The sequence below is a fragment of the Thalassophryne amazonica genome, chromosome 5 (assembly GCF_902500255.1).
Source record: "Thalassophryne amazonica chromosome 5, fThaAma1.1, whole genome shotgun sequence".
NCBI lineage: Eukaryota > Metazoa > Chordata > Actinopteri > Batrachoidiformes > Batrachoididae > Thalassophryne > Thalassophryne amazonica.
The window spans coordinates 34,420,743-34,442,974 of record NC_047107.1 but is presented as its reverse complement, the minus strand read 5'-3'; the positions used below and the strand labels follow the sequence as shown (position 1 = coordinate 34,442,974).

Sequence of the window (22,232 nt, the reverse complement as noted above, 5' to 3'; positions counted from 1 at the left end):
AAGACGTGGACATCAGCACTTTTTCAGCACATTAAGACAGACGTGCGGAGGAGTTCCGTGCGTTGCGGTGGAGCCGCATGGCGCAAAGCAACGCCGTGATGAAGCCTTCCAGGACATGTTGGGGCATGTCCAGCTCATGCACAATCACAATCGGATAATCACACGACTGAAAAGCAACCGGAATCCATCTGAAATCCACCTGAAAGCCGTCCTGTGAGACCAACACCGAGGTGGTTTTGTCCCGCGTAATGAACGGCTCCGTGGCGCATCCCACCGCTTTTCTTTCCATGAAAAAAACTGTAACAGTGGAATGTGCTGAAAAAGTGCTGATGTCCACGTCTCTTGTCTTTTTGTGAAAGTCAGATGAGGTCCCGGATCAACAAAGCCTTCACGTTGGAAATGATCTGGTTGTTTCAGCGGGGTCTGAGCATGTCGATCGGCGCTGGGAGCGCGCCACGCTCTCAGCAGTTGTGGGCCGTCCTTAAAGCGGCAGTAACACTCCTTAATCTGTATAATCCCCATAAAATCGTCCCTGAAAGCCATATTAATTTTCTGAACGGTGTCCACCTGGAGGTCTCTCACAGTTTCTGGAAAAAAATTGATGCAGCAAAGCTCCAAATCGTTCAGACATTTATTTGCAATAAAAATCTGACGAGAGGGTGGACCACTGCTCACACAAAGCCTGCTCACAGGCGAATGACGCAACCGACAGGCGTGAAAAAACTCACACATGCGCACGAAGGTTCAAGCTTGCTGATGCACTCACACGTGATTCAAATCCATATGGTTTTTGAAAAAAATAAAAAGGTCCGATACTTTTCTCACAGACCTCGTAGATAGATAGATAGGGGAGGTGTTAACAGGCTGCCATATTGTCACTCCCTCTGAGCCAGCTGTGCTGAAATATGGTTCAGGTAAGAAATGTAGTCCCACACAGTTCTTTATGGTCTCAGTTGTCATCCCTTAGTGTCCCTAAATGGCATATTTCATAACTGGGGCTCCTTTCTCTAGGGGTGGACAAACCTTGATGGGTCCGCGGCGTCCGCCACCAACATCAGTCATCCTCAGTGTGACATATGCATGGAACATAAGAGAGTTATTATTCCCCACCCAAAATTTCGGCGCATACAGATGCAGCGACCCCTCGCTCTCCCGACTTTGACTTTGAAAATACATAGGTCTGATGTCTGTCCATCTGTCTACATCCACCACACTGCAGAACTGCCTTCAGGCTTGGATAGCAACCATCCATGTCAACCAGTCCATCCCCACTTCCTTAGTTGTTATCTATCGATTGTAGGACGTTAGCTGTGGAAACTTTTTTTTTCTTTTTTTTTAAGTAGGAATATGAGAGGCAGCCAGTCTGCTCTGTGTAAGCCTCATCCCATCAGATCTCAGAAGCTAAGCAGTGCGGGACTTGGTTAGTACTTGGATGGGAGACCTCTTTGGAACACCAGCGGCTGTCTGTGTTTCTCCAGGTTACTCTGGAGTTGCATCAGGAAGGGCATCCAGCGTAAAACTTGTGCCAAATACCAATGCGAATCTGGCTTTAACCGCTGTGGTGAACTGTACAAAAAAACAACGGGAGCAGCTGAATGGACAACAACAACATGACAGACCTTACTACTCTTTATGAAATGTAGCAAACACATTTTTTGAAGATCAAAGTTAATTTGGTAAAAGACAGTTATGGACTCAATAATAAACACACTCTGGGAATGGTAAAATGGGTGGTCTCGTCAGAAACACAGAGTGGTGGTCAGAACTTTCACAAAGCCGGCGGCAGCTTCCAGCCAGTAGGTGGCGCTACGTTGTCCTGACCGGCAGAGGTACATACAAGCATCTAGCAGAAGAAGATGGACTCTTGACAAGTGAAGTCCCGTGGTTGTGCTAAGCTAGTCGTAAAGTAACCTTACCCGGCATAGTTTGCTGATTAATATCTAAACGTGTCGTATCTTTTACACGGTATAATCGAAAATGATACTTACGGTGAAACCGCTCCAAGGAAAAGAATGCAGCGTCCAGGTAAAAACTCTCGTGTTAGCTAACAGCTAGCCGTTATCTAGCTAGCTAGCCTTTGTAAGCCAGCTAACTGGAGCTAACGATGTCACACGCTAAACCAGATCTGAGTGGAAATATATCTCGTCTGAGTCCAGCTCAAACAGTTACCCTCCGAATGGTGTGACTTTAATTGGAAGATTGCGCACTGGCCTGTTAGCGCGCCCTTCTCTTGCTAAACTCAGTGTGTTCTCGAAAGAACAAAAACGGCGTTTTTTCTAAATTTGCTATAAGTCAGTGTTAACTTTCTGTGTCCTCTGAGACAACTGATTTATTTCGGGAATGGACTCGAAGAAAATGTTGCTGTTGTACATTCTAGGTTAGGACAACCAGACTTAACGTAGAAACGTCACATACTGCTTTTTACTTGATAAGCGTGATCATACATTCAGGTCCATAAGTACTAGCGTAGGACACGAAAGAGACATTTCCATGTCTCTGAAAATTTATGACTTAATTTTCATCAATTTTTTAAGAAATGTAGTTAGTTTAGGACTGTATGGTAAGTTTATCTGGGGTAGGCAGTTCTAAAAAACTACCATGCAAGGAGACAGTTGATGGATGTAACAAAGATAACCTTGACAACTCTGAATAAGTTATAGGCCGTGGCTACGGGTACGGACCCGTATCTACAGGGACCGTTCTCAGTCATTACATACCCGTAAACAAGTCAGCTGGTCTGAAGATCCTAAAAGTCCAACTGTAGAAAGTCTTCCTTTGCTGTAAACAGGTCAAGATGTCTATTTATTAGTGTTGTTCCAAGCACCCATGATACGCAGGCGGTCAGGGTTAGGAGAAATCTCTTGGCTGTAATTCTCCTCTGTCCGTACCTATAGCAGTCCCGCAGAAGATACGGATGTACATATCCTTAGCCACTTCTTAAGTTATAACCTTGTTCAGATGTGATTGGAGAATCTGTGCACGGTGTAACTTTTGCTTGTTGCATTACCAGTTACAGCATCTTAGTGAAATGGAGCAGAGAAGAGTTTTAATACAAGAAATAGTTCAAATCTAGGCTTGAATCTCCCATGTACCTACTTCCAAAATGAAGCTGAAGCTTGGTTTATTTTACTCTGTGTCTCTCTTTGGAAAGCTGTAGCTTTTGGTGCTACATTGATTGGCTCTTAGGCTTATGCGCATTCTCTAGTCTTCTTCTGTTTTTTTTTTTTTTTTTTTTTTTTGGGGGATGTTACAGCGCCACTCACAAGCCTGGCATATGTACTACAACGTTAAATGGAGCTTCGAGGCACAGAATTTTCCTCGAACATTTATGTAATTGAATTATTCGAGTTATTCAACTAATCGTTTGAGCCCTAATTATGCCACATTACGAGTCCTGGCGATGTAACTACAGTGATTAAAGTCTTCCAGCAAATTTCCAAGATTCAGATTTTTAGGAGAAAATGTGTCAATTTCCAGCAAAATCAAGCATCGATTAGAGCAAAATGTTGTCAGAGTTGTTCCTGTTGGCCAATCACAAAACTTGAGACAAAGCAGTGCACTATGCTGGCCTCTCTTTGGTTGGTTGTGTCGTGTGACTAGTGGCGAACATTTCCTGGTTGTTTTTGTTTCCCTGGCATGCATCGGATTTAGTCTGTGGTCTGATTTCATGATGTTCATATTTGTCAAATCATTTGGAAACATCTCTAAGACACCACAGTGGATATTAAGTTTCATGTTTTAACGCCCGGATCTGAGACTGAAGGATAAATGTTATGTACCGGTGCTCATCCACATAACTGAGTGGCGCCATTACAGATTTTACAGTGAACTCTGCAACTGTTACCAAAACGATGATCTGACTTAAAAAAAAAAAAAAAAAAGAAAAAAAAAATCATTGTATATACAGAAAAGCTAACACTCCCCTTAAGTCTTTGATTTTTAGATCATGTTTCAAAATTTGTCTTTGGGAAGAATTTACTTCAAATTGTCTTCATGGAAACTCTAGCCTGCTAAGTCTGAATTTTATGGTTCTTCTGTTACATGGGCGTGGAATAACCAACTGTCAGAACATATGATAAACATTTAACATCCTTTAAAAGTCAAATATTTATGCGAAAAATGTTTGTATGTTGTTTTGCATGACACATAAATTGTCAGTATCCCAGAAATGCTGACATCATCAGTGGACGAAAAAATCCATGTTTTTTTCATTTCCCATCTATATAAGTGAATGAAAACCAAATTTAAAATCAGTGGTCCTGAAAATTAAGTGATATTGTTAACTTAATGAACAGTAAGTGCAGCTTTAGTTGTATCAATTTTTATTTTTGTTCATATTAAGACACTATCAGTTGTAAAACAAAATTGCTGAAGTAAAATGTTTAGATAAATGTAGTGATAGAACAGTAACAGTCCAATGCAAATATGTGATTTATTATTTTTTTTTTTAATGGAATAGTAATAACACTATTTTAATCCATGTGACAGACTATGTATTATAGTATTATAGTTCTCTGTAAGTGTTCTGATCATGTTGTAGCATTGTATCAAGTGTTGATGATCCTTCAGGTGACTGAAGATGAAAAGGTCTCCACAGTGAAGGAACTTGTTTCTGAACGTCTCAACATACCAACAAACCAGCAGCGGTTGCTATATAAAGGGAAAGCTCTTGCAGGTGCGTTTGCTAGCAAAAGTGGTTCTGGTCCCTTTAAACAGTATCTGAGTGAGCCACCATACTATTTTATGAGTATAGTTTGATGGTTGTTTGGTGTATCACTTCCCACAGATGAGCATAAATTGAGTGATTACTCTATCGGGCCAGAGGCTAAATTGAATCTCGTAATACGTCCGCTGGGAGAGAGGACTGGAGCTTCAGGGCCAGCTGCCAGCTGTAGCAGTAGTACTTCACAGGGAGGAGTGTGGCACACCGTGTCCACTGTTCTTGCTAGACATTTCAGTCCTGCAGATGCCGCAAAAGTCCATGAACAACTTATCAAGGTATGTAATTTTTGGGTGTTTAAATGCAGAATTTCATTGTGTTGATACAGTGCTAGTACAAGCTTCATGCATGCTAGTGCACATATAGCCTAGAAGCTGCACTGGACCTTTCAGTATGAAATTCAGAATTTGACAGAGATGCAGATTACACTGTGTACATCACCTTTCCTTCTAACAACACTCAATAAGTGTTTGGGAACTGAGGACACTAATTCTTGAAGCTTTGTAGGTGGAATTCTTTCCCATTCTTGCTTGATGTACGACTTCAGTTGTTCAACAGTCCGGGGTCTCCGTTGTCATATTTTGCATTTCATAATGCGCCACACATTTTCAATAGGCGACAGGTCTGGACTGCAGGCAGGCCAGTCTAGTACCCGCACTCTTTTACTATGAAGCCACGCTGTTGTAACACGTGCAGAATGTGGCTTGGCATTGTCTTGCTGAAATAAGCAGGGACGTCCCTGAAAAAGACGTTGCTTGGATTGCAGCATATGTTGCTCCAAAACCTGGGTGTACCTTTCAGCATTGATGGTGCCATCACAGATATGTAAGTTACCCATGCCATGGGCACTAACACACCCCCATACCATCACAGATGCTGGCTTTTGAACTTTGCGCTGGTAACAATCTGGATGGTCTTTTTTTTCTTTTGTCCGGAAGACATGACATCCATGATTTCCAAAAACAATTTGAAATGTGGACTCATCAGACCACAGCACACTTTTCCACTTTGTGTCTGTCCATTTCAAATGAACTCGGGCCCAGAGAGGGCGGTGGCGTTTCTAGATGTTGATTTTTGAGCATGTTCACCAAGCTGGGCATCAAAATGTAACAGCAGTGTGAAAAAAAAATCTTCAAAACACGTGGAACATGTATTTGTTTTTAAGTATGGACCACTAGGGTCTTGAGAATGTAGTTTTTTTTTTTTTTTTTTTTTTTTTTTTTTTTTTAAACAATCTTTATTCTGTGAATAAAATCCTGGTCACTCTTTTGCTTGAAAAGGCCCAAAAACTGGAATATTTTGCCAAAACAATGATCCCTGCCCCACGAAAGTGTCTTTATTCACAGATGATCAAAAGACACATTTCCAAATGGGTATGGAACTATGATAACTTACTGCACAGTTTTATTGATGCCAGTTGTTGCACCATGCAGCAGTGTGGGAAACAATGTGTTAAGTTAGATTTTTTTTTTTTTTTAACAGGTCCATTATGTCACTTGCTGTAAAAACAAAACCAGAAGAAAAAATGGAAGCTTTTGAAAATTCAAGGTAAAAATTGGCCATTCTAGGGGTACCCAAAGGGGAAAGGCAAGATATGACAGCCCAAGTCCCTTCATCATGTCCAGAAGGCTGGGGAAGTTTGAGTGGGCAATCTCATTCTGGGTTAGCCAGTACATGGCCCTCAGTGAGGTAGTTGGAGTCCGTGGTCAAGACATAAAACCTACTTTTATTCTCTTTCTTATGAGTAGTTTTTATTTTATGTTTTATTCTTTTACTTCTGTTTTTAATTAGGTATTTGATTTTTTTATTTATTTATTAATTTTAATTTTTTTATGTTGTACTGTTCTGTGTGAGGCACCTTGAGACGGATTTTGTTGTAATTTGGCGCTTTATAAGCTGATTAAGTTGAAATTGAACAAAGTAAATAAATATGAAATTGGTTACTGGATCCTTAAACTCTGGACATAATAAACTCTACATGGTGGATCCTTGATCTCTGGACATAAACAGAAATAAAATCTGTTAGTTTTGTCAAAAGCATTTCCTTTCAGACATTATTATTGGCATGAATGTATTTCCATACCTATGAGCTGAGCTCTTGCAGATGTGCTGCAGGTCAGGTTTATAAAGAATGCAAGATGTCTCATTTTGGGAAGAAAAAACCTTTTAGTCGATTGTAGTTTATTGTCTGTATTGCAACATTTATAAGAAGTGTAATTTTATTTAAAGCGGCGATTTGTTTTGAAGTTATTAATTCCGAGCGGACTCTGTCTCAGCAGAGAGCCGCGCAGCATTTAAAGCTGTGACAACGGAATGGACAATTCTCGTTTCTCGACTGCAACAAGACAAGAGTCCCAGTTAGTGACTTTAATCCACACAAAAGTGACTCATGATATTTTAATGGATTTCAGAGGGGTTAAGAAGCGGATGTACCGCTTCTGAAGATCAGTGAATCAAAGAGCCACAAGCCATTGAATCGAAGCATTGCTTCGATTCACGCTTCAAACTGGATTCGCACTGCAGAAACAGTTGATTACAGACGCTGTATTTAAAATTGTAACGGTCCAAAATAAGCGTAACTAGGTATGGGCGATATGGCCAAAAATCCATATCACGATACACACTGCAATCTCTTGCGATAACTATTATCACGATACATAAATTATATAATCATTTCAGAACAGGTTACATAGACCCTGAGGACAGCCAAACGGCTAAATATATTGAAAGAAAGATAGAACATAGAATGTAGGCATACAACATTTATTATGCTCCCACTGTAATAATACAGAAAGCTGTAGACATATAAATAAAAACAAAAACAAAAGTGGTGTCTTTTTAAAGAACAGACACTGTACTGAAAATCCTTTCAGCAGTTAAATTTTGATACCTTAACTGGTACTGTGAAGTAGGTTAATACTTTCAGTATTAGGCATAGCCTTTTTAAATGTATCAGTGTAGTGCACATATACTTCAAATGAAACCATTAAAGTGCAAAATGAAAACACAATTGGAATATTTACAGTATAAGGCACATATGTAAACTAAACAGCATTTTTTCAAGTATAAAGGTTTCTTTGCAGTAGTGCCATGCCATAAACAGCAAAAAGTGCAAACAGTATAGAAGGCATAAAGTGGCAAAGAACAGAATTTGGTGTCTTCTCTTAAAAAAAAAAAAAAAAAAAAATACTGAAATCCTTAAGACCATATGCATAATATAAATTTCACACCACCTTTAAACCGTTTGATCTCAGCTGTTGTATAGTAAGATACAACATAACACGACATAAATGGTAAATTCCGGGAACTCACTGAGACTTGTTTACATCATTTGACATTTGTTACGCTCTAAAGATTATTCGCCAGAAATACAAGCTTGTCTACAGTCTCTGGCTTCAACAGAGATCGGTGGCATGTAACTATGTTGCCCCCTGTGCTAAATGCCCTTTCAGAAGGAGCACTTGTGGCTGGGATACAGAGATATTTCTGGGCCAGTCTTGCCACCCTGGGAAAATTAACTTGGTGCAGCCGCCACCAGCCCAGGGGGTCAGTCTCTCCATCAACCGGCATGGTCCTCAGGTAACTTTTTAGCTCCCCTTTGATGGCCTCTCTGTCAGCGAGAGCATCTGTGCCATCAGAGGCCTTTTTGAAAAAGCTTCCCAGGCTCCGTTTGACCTTCTTCGATTCTGTCTCAACAGCAACTTCAGCAGCTTCAACACCAGCAGCTGCAGCTACTATGCTTGTGTGTGGCTCTGTGACCATTACAGCTTGCACCGCCAACAGGGACTGAATTTCTGCTACTGCTCTGGTCTTGATGAACATCTTGCGGTCATCAGCTATATATGTATCTTTAAACCGTGGGTCAACCAGTGAGGTCATATCAAGCAGGTCAACAGTTTCTGGGTCTGAGTACTTCTCATTTAAGTACTCTAGGATGATCCTTTTCATGTCCTTGGTCAGCTCTACATCATCATCAGCTGCAGTAAGAACAGTGTTATTGGAAAGGTGGAGAACAGGTTTAATGTATGACACGCTGACATACTGTTCCCCAGACAGTGTATGTAGCGCGTCTGTGAACTCAAGCAGTGGGCCAAGGGTCTTGCTCATGCATTCCAGGACATCTGTATCTTGCCACGTGGGTACCAGGTGTCTGGTTTTCTTGTCTGCTTTCAGTACCTGTGATAGGGCCTTCTCTTGCTCAAGCACCCTCTGGATCATCATCTGTCGTGACCCCCACCTTGTGGGTGTTTCTGTGATGAGACGCTGTAAGGGAAGATTGTGCTCAACCTGGGCTTTCTTCAATGCTTTTCTTCTCTTCCAAGAGTGGGAAAAGGAACTTACAATCTTCTTGCATAAGGCAACAGCACAGTCGATTCGGGGGTCCTTCACACTTTTTTCTGTTGATAAATAAGATATTATTTGTTAATTAAATCTCACTCTCCATGCACACACAAGCACATGCGCGCACACACACCCGCATACATAGTGTGTATACACACACACACACACACACACACACACACTTCACTTAACACAAATGCCACAAATATAAAGCATTTGGTATATACTACATCTCTAAAGACAAATGCAACATTACTATGCCGTATTACATGCACATTTGACTCTTTTACGACAACAAACGCTTGACAGCTGCAACTGCTTATTGCTAACATTAACATTGAAAATGCCATAGACATGCTAATGTGTTAGCATCGGCCCCGTTTTTAAGTTATAAAATACATCTATTAACTGTTTCAGAAGACTATAACAGGTCGCTTTAACATAAAGTAAATAATACTCACAACCATATGCTCTTTAGGGTTTTAGCGGGGGAAAGCGAAAGAAAAAAATGTATCAACGAAGCAATCGTCGAAGCACTGGTTCGATCTGCTAATCACTGCTTCGATTGGTTCAAAGCAAAGCCACGCTGCAGAAAAGTTGATTACAGACCCGCTGCAGGGTCTGTAATCAATGTAGAGAAATTATAATTTTCCTAATAAACACCCCCAAAAACAATGGACACTCTGAAGGACCGATAAGGGAATCGTTAAGTAAAAAGGTTATTGATGTCAGTGGATCGAATAATTTCTTAAGGATACCCGAAAGGAACCGGTTCTCAATACCCATCCCTACTATAGCAGGATGTTAAAATATTATAACATTATGCACTAAATATTTAACCTACCAATGGCGAGGTGCAGCCTATGTCCAAAGCACTGCACCCTGGTCCAGTCATTCAGACACGCTGGTTTGACCACGTTCGCTCCATTATCAGTGGTGATGCACACTTGGCTTTCTTCCTTAAACCCCATGACTCGAGCGTGTCTTTGAGTCCTTGTGCTATCTCCTCGGCCGTATGTTCAGTAGGGAAGTACGACGTCTGCAAACACCAGCTGCCAAGATTCCAATCGTCCGTTATATAGTGAATGGTCAGACTGAGGAAAGGGTCCATGGTTCGGCTCGACCAAAGGTCCGCTGTAGTGGCAAAGTGCTTCAAACCACAAAGCTCTCTTTCAACCTTTTCACGAAGCTCGGAATATAATCTTGGCATCTCTGTTTCTGTAAAGTATTTGCAGCTTGGCAGCTCATATCATGGCTCAATAGCTCCGATCATGGTTTTAAAGCCGCGTCTCTCTACGGTTTGAAAGGGTACCATGTCCTTACACAAGTAAACAGTTATAGCCCTCATAATGTCGTTCCATCGCGGGCTTTTCCGATTGTAAAGAGTACCTTTTGAAAATGATTGTTCAATGGAGGACTGGTTCAGTCTCTGTTGTTTCTGTCCCATGTTCTTATGACTGTAGCGTGGGGCCGCCTGCATTCACTGGCACTCTTGGTATTCAATGGCGTGTTTTGCTTTGAGGTGGTAGAACAGATTAGTTGTATTGCCGGTCTTAGCTAAAACTGTTGCCCCACACATTCTGCAGAGTATTGTTTTCTGCTCTTTGTCGGACGGTTTAAATCCAAACCAATTCCAAATAATGGAAGTTGCACTGGTCTTTTTCACGAGTTCTTGTCGCTCCGTTTTGCCTTCCGCCATGTTGTTTGATGCATGCAGCAGCGGGTCGCGGGTAGTTGACGTCATCAACATGCGTTACCGCGATAGAGCATGTAATTAAAATCTCTATCATAGACCATTTTTATATCGTTTATATCGTATATCGCTTATATCGCGCATTACTAAGCGTAACTGTCCAAAATTAAAGCGTAATGGGCCGTAACTCAAGTTTGCGCTAGCTAGAACCCTGGCTATGACATGACAAGTGCTCTTAACACACTGTTGAATGTAAACACATGTATAGAGATATCAGTAAAACTCCTTACAAAATCTCAAAAATAGCCTAATGATTTGACTAATATTCATAAATAAGAGCAAGAAATACAATTGGCTACTTTCTGATGTTACATTATAATTTAAGATTTTCAGGTGTTTTACTGCAGTATCTATACATGTATGTACACTAGGCTGTGCAAAATCAGCACTTGTGACTTAATGCATGTAGCACATGGTCAGTTTTTAAGTCATAAAAATTAAGCTAATCTATTGCAAATTTTGTTTTTATTTAAGATGTCACTATTTCAATATATAATCTCTTATTTTAGGGGTTAACATTGATCAGTAAAGTGTCCCTTTAAGCACCCAAACATACCTTGAAATGAAAACAAATTGACAAGATATTAATGAGTTATTTAATGGAAACCAAAATCAAGATGGCTGCCATGGGGGCATCTTGATTATTGGAGCATGCCACAAATCTATATGAAACATCCTTACCACCCTAACATACTTTTCGTACCCTGAGAAAATGAAAACAAAGGGACTGAGCATTTTAAGATTTATAAGGCAGAAAATAAAATCAATATGGCCACCATGCATGTAGTAGCCATTTTGATTTATCAGAGTGGGATGTGAATTTAAAGGGAAATCATAGCAGGATGTGCATAAAAAGGAATCATCCTAAAACCAACCTCAGCACACCCTGGAATAATTGACACATGCATTTTTTACTTATCAAAAGTTAACAAACCGCTTTTGAAAGAATGTGAATTGACAGAAAATCAGGAAACTCATGGTGACTCACCATGAGGTGTGAGAGACAGAATCTAAAAAAAATCCAGAAAATCACAGTATGATTTTTAAATTATTAATTTGCATTTTATTGCATGATCCCCTAGAAAAACAGAGCTTAACAATTGGTACAGAAACATTTGTCTGCCATTACAGAGGTCAGATGTTTCCTGTAGTTCTTGACCAGGTTTTCACACACTGCAACAGGGATTTTGGTCCTCTCTTCCATACAGATCTTCTCCAAATCTTTCAGGTTTGGAGTTTTAGCTCCCTCCAAAGATTTTCTATTGAGTTCAGGTCTGAAGACTGGCCAGGCCACTCCAGAACCTTGAAATGCTTCTTACGGAGCCCCTCCTTAGTTGCCGTGGCTGCGTGTTTGGGGTCATTGTCATGCTGGAAGACCCAGCCGTGACACATCTTCAGTGCTCTTACTGAGGGACGGAGGTTGTCCCCTTTGCAGAAGAGCACCCCCAGAGTATGATGTTTCCACCCCCATGCTTCACGGTTGGGATGGTCTTGGGGTTGTTCTCATCCTCTAAACATGGTAAGTGGAGTTGATTCCAAAAAGCTCTATTCTGGTCTCATCTGACCACATGACCTTCTCCCATGCGTCCTCTGGATCATCCAGATGGTCACTGGTGAACTTCAAACGGACCTGGACATGTGCTGGCTTGAGCAGGGGGACCTTGCTGCCCTGCAGGATTTTAAACCATGACAGCATCATGTGTTACTGATGTAATCTTTGTCACTGTGGTCTCAGCTCTCTTCAGGTCATTGACTAGGTCCTCCTGTGTAGTTCTGAGCTTTCTCAGAATCATCCTTACACCACAAAGTGAGATCTTGCATGGAATCCCAGACTGAGGGAGATTGACAGTCATCTTGTGTTTCTTCCACTTTCTAATAACTAATCATAACAGTTGTCATCTTCTACCAGCTGCTTGCCTGTTGTCCTGTAGTCCATCCCAGCCTTGTGCAGGTCTACAGTTTTGTCCCTGGTGTCCTTAGACAGCTTTTTGGTCTTAACTATGGTGGACAGGTTGGAGTGTGATTGATTGTGTGAGCAGGTGTCTTTTATACAGGTAACAAGTTCAAACGGGTTCAATTAATACAGGTGAGTGCTTAAGAGGGCTTCTTAAAGAAAAATTAACAGGTCTGTGAGAGCCAGAATTCTTGCTGGTTGGTAGGGGGTCCAATACTTATTTCATGCAATAAAATGCAAATTAAATATTTAAAAATCATACAGTGTGATTTTCTGGATTTTTTTTTTTTTTTTTTTTTTTTTTTTAAGATTGTGTCTCTCACAGTTGAAGTGTACCTATGATAAAAATTACAGACCTCTCTATTCTTTGTAGGTGGGAAAACCTGCAAAACTGACAGGGGGTCAAATACTTATTTTCCCCACTGTACTATGCGCTTATTGAACTGCACTTGGTGCTTCTGCAATTGCATTGCTGCTTCATTCTAAAGTGATATATTGCAAGTAATTAATCTGAGGGGCCCTAAATTGAATGAAGCATAAATAATCAGTACTTGACAAATTTCATCTTTAAAAGACAGGTTACTTATAATATACAAATAATGAATGTTTGAGTTCAATGGTACGAATATTTAATTTGGTGAAAGCTGGAACACACCATTCAGAGGCGAAGTTGAATGGTATGTTCCAGCTTTCACTGAATTAAATATTCATTCCATTGAAAGAATGTAAAAACATTCATTATTTGTTTTATATAACGGCTAAAATAGATCCTTGTCATTTGATATTTTATTAATTTATAAACAACAGAAAAGGGGCTTATATTTTGGTATTCCACTGTAACATGTAGTCCAGTGATGCTGTGCACTGACTTTGGACTTCCATTAAAAAAATATATGTAAATTTTGGTATTTTTGCATTATGCTTCATTGAAGAAAAACAGGACAGACCAGCTGTAATTGCCCTGAAAGTACCACGTCATATATCAATGGAAACTAGAAACAATAAGGATGCTGTAAATATGATGTTTCTTAATTATTAATAGGCGTGTGTCTTATTTCTGTCCAGCTGAATTTACATTATATCAAAGATGTTACATTATGTTGTAAAAACCATCTTTTTTTTTTTTTGGTCAATTAGTGGTCACTGTTGGACTATTAAACACACCAGCCACCTGAATTTGTCTTGACAGATTCCTAGGAGCAGTGACAAAACAATAAGGCCAATAACTTCTTTGAAAAATGAGTTTTGTCTGTTTCTGAAACATGAAATAAAGGCATTTGGTTTTGATGCCCAGCATTGTGAACGCACTCATATGGCTTTTGCTTTCCATGGTAGAGTTTTAACTTGCACTTGTAGATGTAGCAACAAACTGTGTTAACTGACAATGGTTTTCTGAAGTGTTCCTGAGCCCACGCGGTAAGATCCTTTACACAATGATGTCGGTTTTTAATGCAGTGCCGCCTGAGGGATCGAAGGTCACAGGCATTCAATGTTGGTTTTTAGCCTTGCTGCTTACGTGCAGAAAGTTCTCCAGATTCTCTGAATCTTCTGATTATATCATGACTGTAGATGATAGAATCCCTAAATTCCTTGCAATTTAATATTGAGAAACATTGTTCTTAAACTGTTGGACTATTTTTTTTTTTTCTCCACTCAGTTGTTCACAAAGTGGTGATCCTCACCCCATCTTTGCTTGTGAACGGCTGAGACTTTTGGGGATGCTCCTTTTATACCCAATCATGACACTCACCTGTTTCCAATTAGGTGTTTTTTGAGCATTCATCGACTTTTCCAGTCTTTTGTTGCCCCGTCCCAACTTGTTTGAAACATGTTGCAGGCATCCATTTCAAAATGAGCAAATACTTGCACAAAATTAACAAAGTTTATCATTTTGAACATTAAATATCTTGTCTTTGTGGTGTATTCAATTGAATATAGGTTGAAGAGGATTTTCAAATCATTGTATTTTGTTTTTATTTACATTTTACACAACATCCCAACTTCATTGGAATTGGGGTTGTACTACACAGCCCAACAGGTGCCAGAATTCAGTAAGTGCACTACACAGCATGCCTTCTTTTCATGTGGTTTCCAGAACGACGTTTAAAACACAGGTGATTCAGAGGCTTTGGGACAGTGTTTCATGTTTACCATGAGTAATTTACACAAGGATTGGAACGATACACTTATTTCCCAAAGCGAAGATGTCGCCGACCAAATGGTCCCCCTAAAAATCTGTCCGCCCTGTCTTCACTGCGCATGTGTCATTAGCCGTGGTTGACGGATTATCATTTCATTTCTGCTTTAAACTGCACTCCAGTCATTATCTATCTCAATGACAGATATCTGAAGCTTTTGTTAAACAATCATTTCCACATAAATTAAGCATTATTTCATCATAAAAGACAGGAAGCAATCAGAGCACAATACAAGCGGCTAGCTGATGCATTCACCGCGCATCGGTCATTACATAGCATCACAGAATATCACCTCGATCCTGCTTAAAACGGCCTCATTTCTGTTTAAAACTAACTTTAGAATGATTTAAGAGGTTTTATCTTGCCGTCTGATGGTTAATAATCCCATTAATCCATTTGATTGCTTTGGGTGAAGAGACTCTGTCTCAGGCGAGCTGCTGAGCTCTGAAATGACACGTGCAGTGGAGGCAGGGCGGACCATTCAGTCTGTGACAATGCATATCACAATACTTGGCTGCTGATTTGAGAGGTATTACAATCAAGGCTTTGATCCATGGATCAAAAACTAAAACTGTAAACTTCTGCTATTTTGCTAGGAAAGAAACCATGAACTTTAATATTTTTAATGGTCTGGAACAGAACCGTTTATTTTAAAATAATATTAACCGGTTAATACTGTTACTGTTTTTCTTCTTGAAAAGATTTACGTTTACAGTGACCCGGTGAGGATGTCAGACTCTGCACTGTCGGTTTGCAGACCGCCAGTAATCTTGACAGAAGAAGAGACCGAATCATTACAGCTCAAATCTGAAAGTTGTGTGTGTGTGTGTGAGAGAGAGAAAAGCATCTTACTTGTCCTGATGCCACTCAGTGTTTTACAATTTCTGTTTATTAAATAAGGCTCTTTGTCATGTTTAAGAATGTTTGATGCTGTTATACATTGTTTAAACAAGCAGCTGCACCAGGCGCAGTGCTCACCCCTGAGAAGTTTGCATGTGCCCACAGAAGAATCAGTGTTATGGAAAGGTTTTTCCCCTTTGTCAGTAAATGTCTGCCACTGTATTCACAATAAAGGGTTTTTATAATTACTTATATCCAGGAAAACTTTATTTTTAGAGTAAAATACTATTTCACAAGCTGCTAAACTCAGAAAACCCTGGACATGTTTAGAGAACATGCATGTCTGTGCTGCACTCTGCTCTCAACATTTTATTAATGCCTCTGTGACTTGATTAATCTTATCACAATTCACATGGTTCCCGGTGATTTTTCACATTCATGGGTTGTTGCGATCACTATTAACTACAGCATTAACTGGTTTGGATTAATTATGTTGTTTTTAGTTCTGAAATAGATTCCCAAAGAAGGTAAATGATACTATTCAGAGATTTTTAGGCATTTTGACATTATCTGTTTTTCAGCTATTCTCACATAAGGTGATGTCTTTGTGTGCAGCAGTAACTGTGTTTACTCAATTACTATATTTAATTATAAAATTCTAAATGGGCTGAATTTATATCTCACTTTTCCATCTGAATCAGAAGCATCTATAATGGCCAGATTAAGGAAGTTCTTATTTTATTAATGAAACAGTTCTTCATTCTCCAATGCCAGTGACCAACAGTGATATTAATCAGCACTAACTGAAGAACTGTAAAATATATGTATGGGGCATAATGACCAACGATCTCCAAAAATTATTTCAGCGCTGCTACTTTCCAGACTTTTATGACTGCGAACAGTGTAAAATTAAATCAAATGTATATTAAGTTTCTGTGAGCAAGTGACTAGCGTTGCGTCACTTTTTTGCCCCCAGAAGGTGCATGGACGCGATGATAGATGGCTGATTTCATTTAGGTGTACTTGGTAATGAATTGTGATTTTTAAAGTTACTGACTCATTACTGACTTTAATTTGTACTGAAGTACAAGTAAAATTTAAAAAAGCAAAACAGACTTAAAAATATACTCATAAAGTACAAGTATCTGGAAAAACTATTTAATTACAGTAACTTAAGTACCTTTTCATTTAATTCCAATCCCTGTTCACAATCACCCAGTGACTCACTGACTTTCTATTATCTGCTACTACTTCTAGAAGTAAATATTGTACTTTTCACTCCACTCCATTTATCTGACTGCCTTCATTACTTAGTTGGTAAATATCAGGTAACAGTACAAAATATAATAAATACATAAATTATATTAATATATCAAAATACTTTATTGATCTGCATAGTGAAGTTTAAAAGATACCCAGCTTTAGGTAAAGTAAAATATACAAAATAAATTAACTTCACATTTTTTGACCTGAAACACTAACACAATGAATTAAAGCATTAGTGATTCAGTAATTAGAATCTTAGTATAGATCATTCTACAATGGGCTGGTCTCTTTTGCAGCTTCAAGTATATTTGAAGCAAATATTTTTGTATTTTGGGAACATTCAATGCTGGACTTACTTGTAATGGAATATTTCTACAGTGTGGTTATTTTTTTAGTTATTTTTACTGCATTAAATTAGAGCACCATGCTTACAGAGCGCAAACCTCCACCAACACTAGTTTCTAGTTCCACAAATTTTTACCTTGGAAAACAATTTCAAGGTCAAAGTTCTGTTCGAAGTGGCTTTTCATAAGCTAAAATATAATACAAAATATAGATCAAAAGGGCTTTTCAATGTTAAAATCAAATATCCACAATACAGCTCAGATGCGGCTCAAACTTCATTGAGCGTGCCAGTTTGCACCTCCATTATCACAAATGAAAGTGAGCGGGCCACTTTTGATTGAGATACAATGCAAAATGCACACCAAAGAGGCATTTCAATATTAAATTCAAATACCCACAGAATCCTCAATGCGGATCAAACTTTGTCAAGTGATAGTGTCATTCTACACCTCACTTTCAAATATGAGTGTGATTGGAGCATGTTTGATTAAGATATAATGTACATGAAATGGGATTTTAAATGTTAAATTTAAATGGCCACAAAATCTGTAATCCAGATCAGATGTTGTCAGTCAGTTAAGGATACCATCCTACATAATGCTGTCAAATATGAAAGAAATCCACCTCCCCCGCGCGCATATATAGTAATGGTAAATGCCAAACTGGCAGAACCATTTATGTACATTAATACACACATATAACGGTATTTAGTGCGCGAGTGAACGTGGTGTGCGTGTGAGACACCCCCCCCCCCCCTACTCCCCCAGCCTACAACATCCTGCTCAAAGCCAACCGACAACTTCTATCAGGAAGGGACGTCCCCCAAAACAACACAAAGACAAACAAGAACGAAAGACAAGTGGTGAAGGCAATAACTGTGATTACAAATGACACACCAAGGAGACGGGGCCCCAACCATACAACTTGCCAGGACAACCAACCACACATGAACAAGTAGTGACAGTAACAGTCTGTTGTCTGATTAGTGAGCATCCATACCCTAATCGAGGACACCAAAGTCTTGATTCCCTTAAGAGCACCCAAAACCGAATTGTGGTGACGGCCACAAACACACAACCATCCACGCACAGAGACCCAGATCACAGCTAAATAACTGATCACTACTGTGGATGGTGTGTTGGACCAAGACAAAAGTACAGAACCCTACCATATGACGTGAACCACTCTGGCACGTGAGAGCCATATGGCCGAATGCACCACAATGACCGAAATGGGCCCAGGATGCAGGGCCCCAGGAGAAACCAGGAGAAAAAGGGCAGCAGAAGGGCACAGGGGCCAGGAAGGGCAGCCACCAGAGCCACCGGGGCACCACGACAAACCACGAGGGGAATGGCCCGGCGTCGCCAGACCTCACCCCCCCCGAAGGGCACAGGAAGCAACCCCATACCCAAGGGAAGCACACAGGGTGCCAGCATGGGCCCACCAAAAGGGGGGGGCCTCGGAACCACACCACCCAGACCACGGCCCCCAAAGGGAGGAGTGGGCGGCAGCAGAGATGGATGGCAAAGGAGCCACAGCCACCAAACTCAAAGTGCGGGCAGGGACCACCGAGCCATACGAGGGCGGGGCCCAGCCCCCAGACAAGAGGTGAGACACAACCCCCCGGGCCAGGAAGCACACGAGCCCCCCCCCCCCCCCCCCCCCCCCCAAACACCCAAGACTCCCCCAGCGCATCCAGTTGGACCCCATCCCAGACACCAAGCCCAAGATCGGTAGACTGCCCAAGCGAGAGCAGGGCAACACCCCACGGAGACCACGGCCCCAACCCCCAGCAGCCGTCCACCCCCAGTGCCAACACCCGTGTCCCACCGCAATGAAAGAAAGTCAATCTTTTGACATTTATAAGTTTTTGAAAATTCTTTCAATGTTAAAGATATGGTTTTTACAGTTTTACAAGATTTTTTTTTTTTTACTTTGACCTATGACCTTGAAAATTGCATCAGTTATGATTCAGAATATGAATCCTCTAAAAAAAAAATTTCATAACGATATATGAAAAATTGTGAGTTAGTTGTTCACAGACAGATGGGTGAAAACATAACCTCCTCAGAGTAAAAAAAAATAAAATCTGAGGAATATTTCCATCACTGTCCGCCCCTGTGTCTGTATACAACGCCTTGCGATATGCCTCATGTTGAAATATGCAAGGTCACCCCCAAGTGGTGGCTGGGGGAAGGGCCACCACTTGGCTTTATGACCACCTCAGTGACTCCCCAATTAAAAGCGATAAATACATTGAATGTGAAATCTGATAGTGTTTTTGTAACTGCATGATATATTTGAGTCAGATGTTTTTGCTTCCTTAATTCATTATTGTATTTATGAAATATACCAAGAATTGTAGCCTGTTATTGTTTTTTGTTTGTTTTTTTGGCCAAGAATCTTTGAAATCCACTTTGTCTTTAAGACTATAGTTCAGAGAATGGAAGATGTAAAATACAATGTGCTGGACATAAATGAGCCCTTCCTGAGTAATATATAATACTAATAATTAATATTTATGTAGAAGCAACCCACAGCCTTGATTTATTAGCGGTGATGTATGAAAATTGGAATTTGACGGGCTATATAATAATTCTTGGCTGATCTTGTGATACTTCATCAAAGTATTAATGATATGCAATTTGTTACACGTTAATTGGTGTCTTTACCTTTGTATTCACTTGCATTTCCTGAAATTCCTCTGTGCTATACAGTAGGGGTTGCCAATCCTGATCCTGGAGATCCCCTGCCAAAATTTGCAATTCTTTGAGTGGTCCCACAGTTGCTCAGTAACTCTTGGGATTGTTTTGGTCACAAAGGATACACCTGTTGTATCCTTTTGTTTTTGAGTAAAATAAGGCTGCATCCATTGGCCACATTCCAAGGAGCCTTCAGAATGACGATGATGCTTGAATTGGGACACAGCCTTGGTCTACAATATGTTGCGTCCTCTACTGAAAGAAAGCAGTACAGTTTTGCCTCGTTTCTACCAGCAGCTGAATTACATCAATTCTGGACTTTAAAGATTAGTTCTCATATTGTAAAATTAAATGTTGCGATATTGTATCAAGAGGATACAATAGTGCCCCCACCCCTAGTATCAACCCAGAAATGGTGAAGGTAAAATTAAGTGAATGTAATGCAATTGTTTCCATTCTAACATCCCTCTCCATGTTTTGTTTTTGAAGGATTATGAGCGCTCCCTTCGACAGCTTAGTCTTGATGACATTGAGCGTTTGGCTGGAAGACTGCTTCATCCGGATGGCGAGAACATGGACACGTCATACATGGACTGAGAATGCATAATTACAGTTTGTCTTTGTGGCTGTCTTTGGCAAGGTGCCCAGAGATGCATAGTGTTTTCAGATTTTAAGGAATGGAAAATAGTCTGGGTTTTCTCCCAGAGAGCTGCTGGTGTGTACCCAATCGATGTCTGAGTGAGCAAGGGTAACAATGACTGTTGATTCTCTCAGCAATAGTGCTTTCTCATCCAGGACCGAAGAACTTGGGTAAGAAAATTTGGCCATATAAATTTTGGTCCTCGTCATATTGATGTTAAAATGTTGACAAAGACCTGATCACACTCAATGTTTGAATTCAAAGGAAATTCATTACTGCTTTTGTTTCATGTGGTCTCTGGCTGCTACATCCCAGGGAGCACTGGTATTTATTGTCTGAAGGCTGGTGGCTGGGTGTTTTCTCTACATTTGATCCTCTAACTAACTGATGGTCAGTGTATGATTTGTAAATATTATGTTTATATCTACCATATTAAAAACATGAAAATAATGATATGCGTGTCCTTTTTCTTTCTCAGAATGATATAAAAAAAGTTGTTTTTTTTAAAAAATCAAGTATGTAAATCAGAAAAGGTCCTCACAATTTAAGATAGAACAGTTTATTGTTGTTGAGGAAATGTAATGAGTACGTTTTTCTTAATTTTAATCCTTGTAAAATGACTGAAAGCTATGAGGTTATAAATTTAATTCTTAACATAAGGTTAGTTATTTGGTCTTTTGCTCTGCATATTTAAAGGAATTAATAGCATTTAGCAAGAAATCACATGACATAAATGGTAAGAATGACCACTCGCTCATGCATCTTCAACTGCTTATTCCAATTAAGGGTCACGGGGCGGCTGAAGCCTATCCCAGCAGTCACAGGACATGAGGCAGGGTACACCTTGGACACGACGCCACTCTGTTGCAGGGCCACGTACAGACACATACATTCACACCTGCATGAACACCTATGGACAATCTAAAGTCTCCAAACCACTTAACCTGCATGTCTTTGATTGTGGGAGGAAGCCGGACCACTCGGAGGGAACCCATGCAAACACTTGGACAACATGTAAACACACAGAAAGACCACAGATGGGAATCAATCCTGTGACCTAAGTGTGAGGCAACTATGCTAACCACTATTCCACCATGCTGCCCAGTACGACTAACCAGTGCAGTTAACTTTTTCCACTTAAGGTGAACCTGTAATTTACTTTTAATGCCGTTATCTCCAAAAGCTGTGAAAAGTATAGTTCCAAGTAATGGATTACTCTTAAGTCTATAGAGTCTCAAAAAGAACAACCTGGGGCATTTAGTTTCATAACATCTGTCGCAAAAAAGGGTTTGGTAAAATCTACGTTGGTGCAAGTCATTTGAAAAGACTGCTACAGGTTCATTTGTTCCTTTAGAATGCTGTTTATCAGAAAAGGGAACTTTGAGAGACCCACCCACCCCGTGTTGGCCAATCAGCAGAGGAGTATTGTAACGAGCCTAATATGTGGCCAATCACGTTGCTCAAGACACAAAG

The 22,232-nt window shown here is 40.1% G+C and overlaps 1 protein-coding gene and 1 long non-coding RNA gene across 2 annotated transcripts; one reads left to right on the top strand and one right to left on the bottom strand.

Moving 5' to 3' along the window:
- The first annotated feature begins 1,835 nt into the window (after positions 1-1,835).
- On the top strand, positions 1,836-21,209 carry ubl4a (ubiquitin like 4A). The gene is made up of 4 exons (XM_034169988.1): positions 1,836-2,025; positions 4,570-4,675; positions 4,787-4,998; positions 20,609-21,209. The coding sequence occupies exons 1-4, from the start codon at positions 1,978-1,980 to the stop codon at positions 20,714-20,716; spliced, it is 474 nt and encodes a 157-aa protein (XP_034025879.1). The 5' UTR covers positions 1,836-1,977; the 3' UTR covers positions 20,717-21,209.
- LOC117510316 lies at positions 19,327-20,548 on the bottom strand. Its single transcript, XR_004560676.1, has 2 exons — positions 20,236-20,548; positions 19,327-20,166 (listed from the first exon to the last, which is right to left on the bottom strand). It is a non-coding gene; the product is annotated as an uncharacterized LOC117510316 (long non-coding RNA).
- Positions 21,210-22,232: the final 1,023 nt, after the last annotated feature.

Bases quoted from the DNA above. Each gene is read 5' to 3' on its own strand.
- ubl4a (XM_034169988.1), top strand. From the start codon at position 1,978: ATGATACTTACGGTGAAACCGCTCCAAGGAAAAGAATGCAGCGTCCAG. The intron at 4,676-4,786 runs GTGCGTTTGCTA...CACTTCCCACAG, and splicing joins TAAAGGGAAAGCTCTTGCAG to ATGAGCATAAATTGAGTGAT. The intron at 4,999-20,608 runs GTATGTAATTTT...TTGTTTTTGAAG, and splicing joins TCCATGAACAACTTATCAAG to GATTATGAGCGCTCCCTTCG.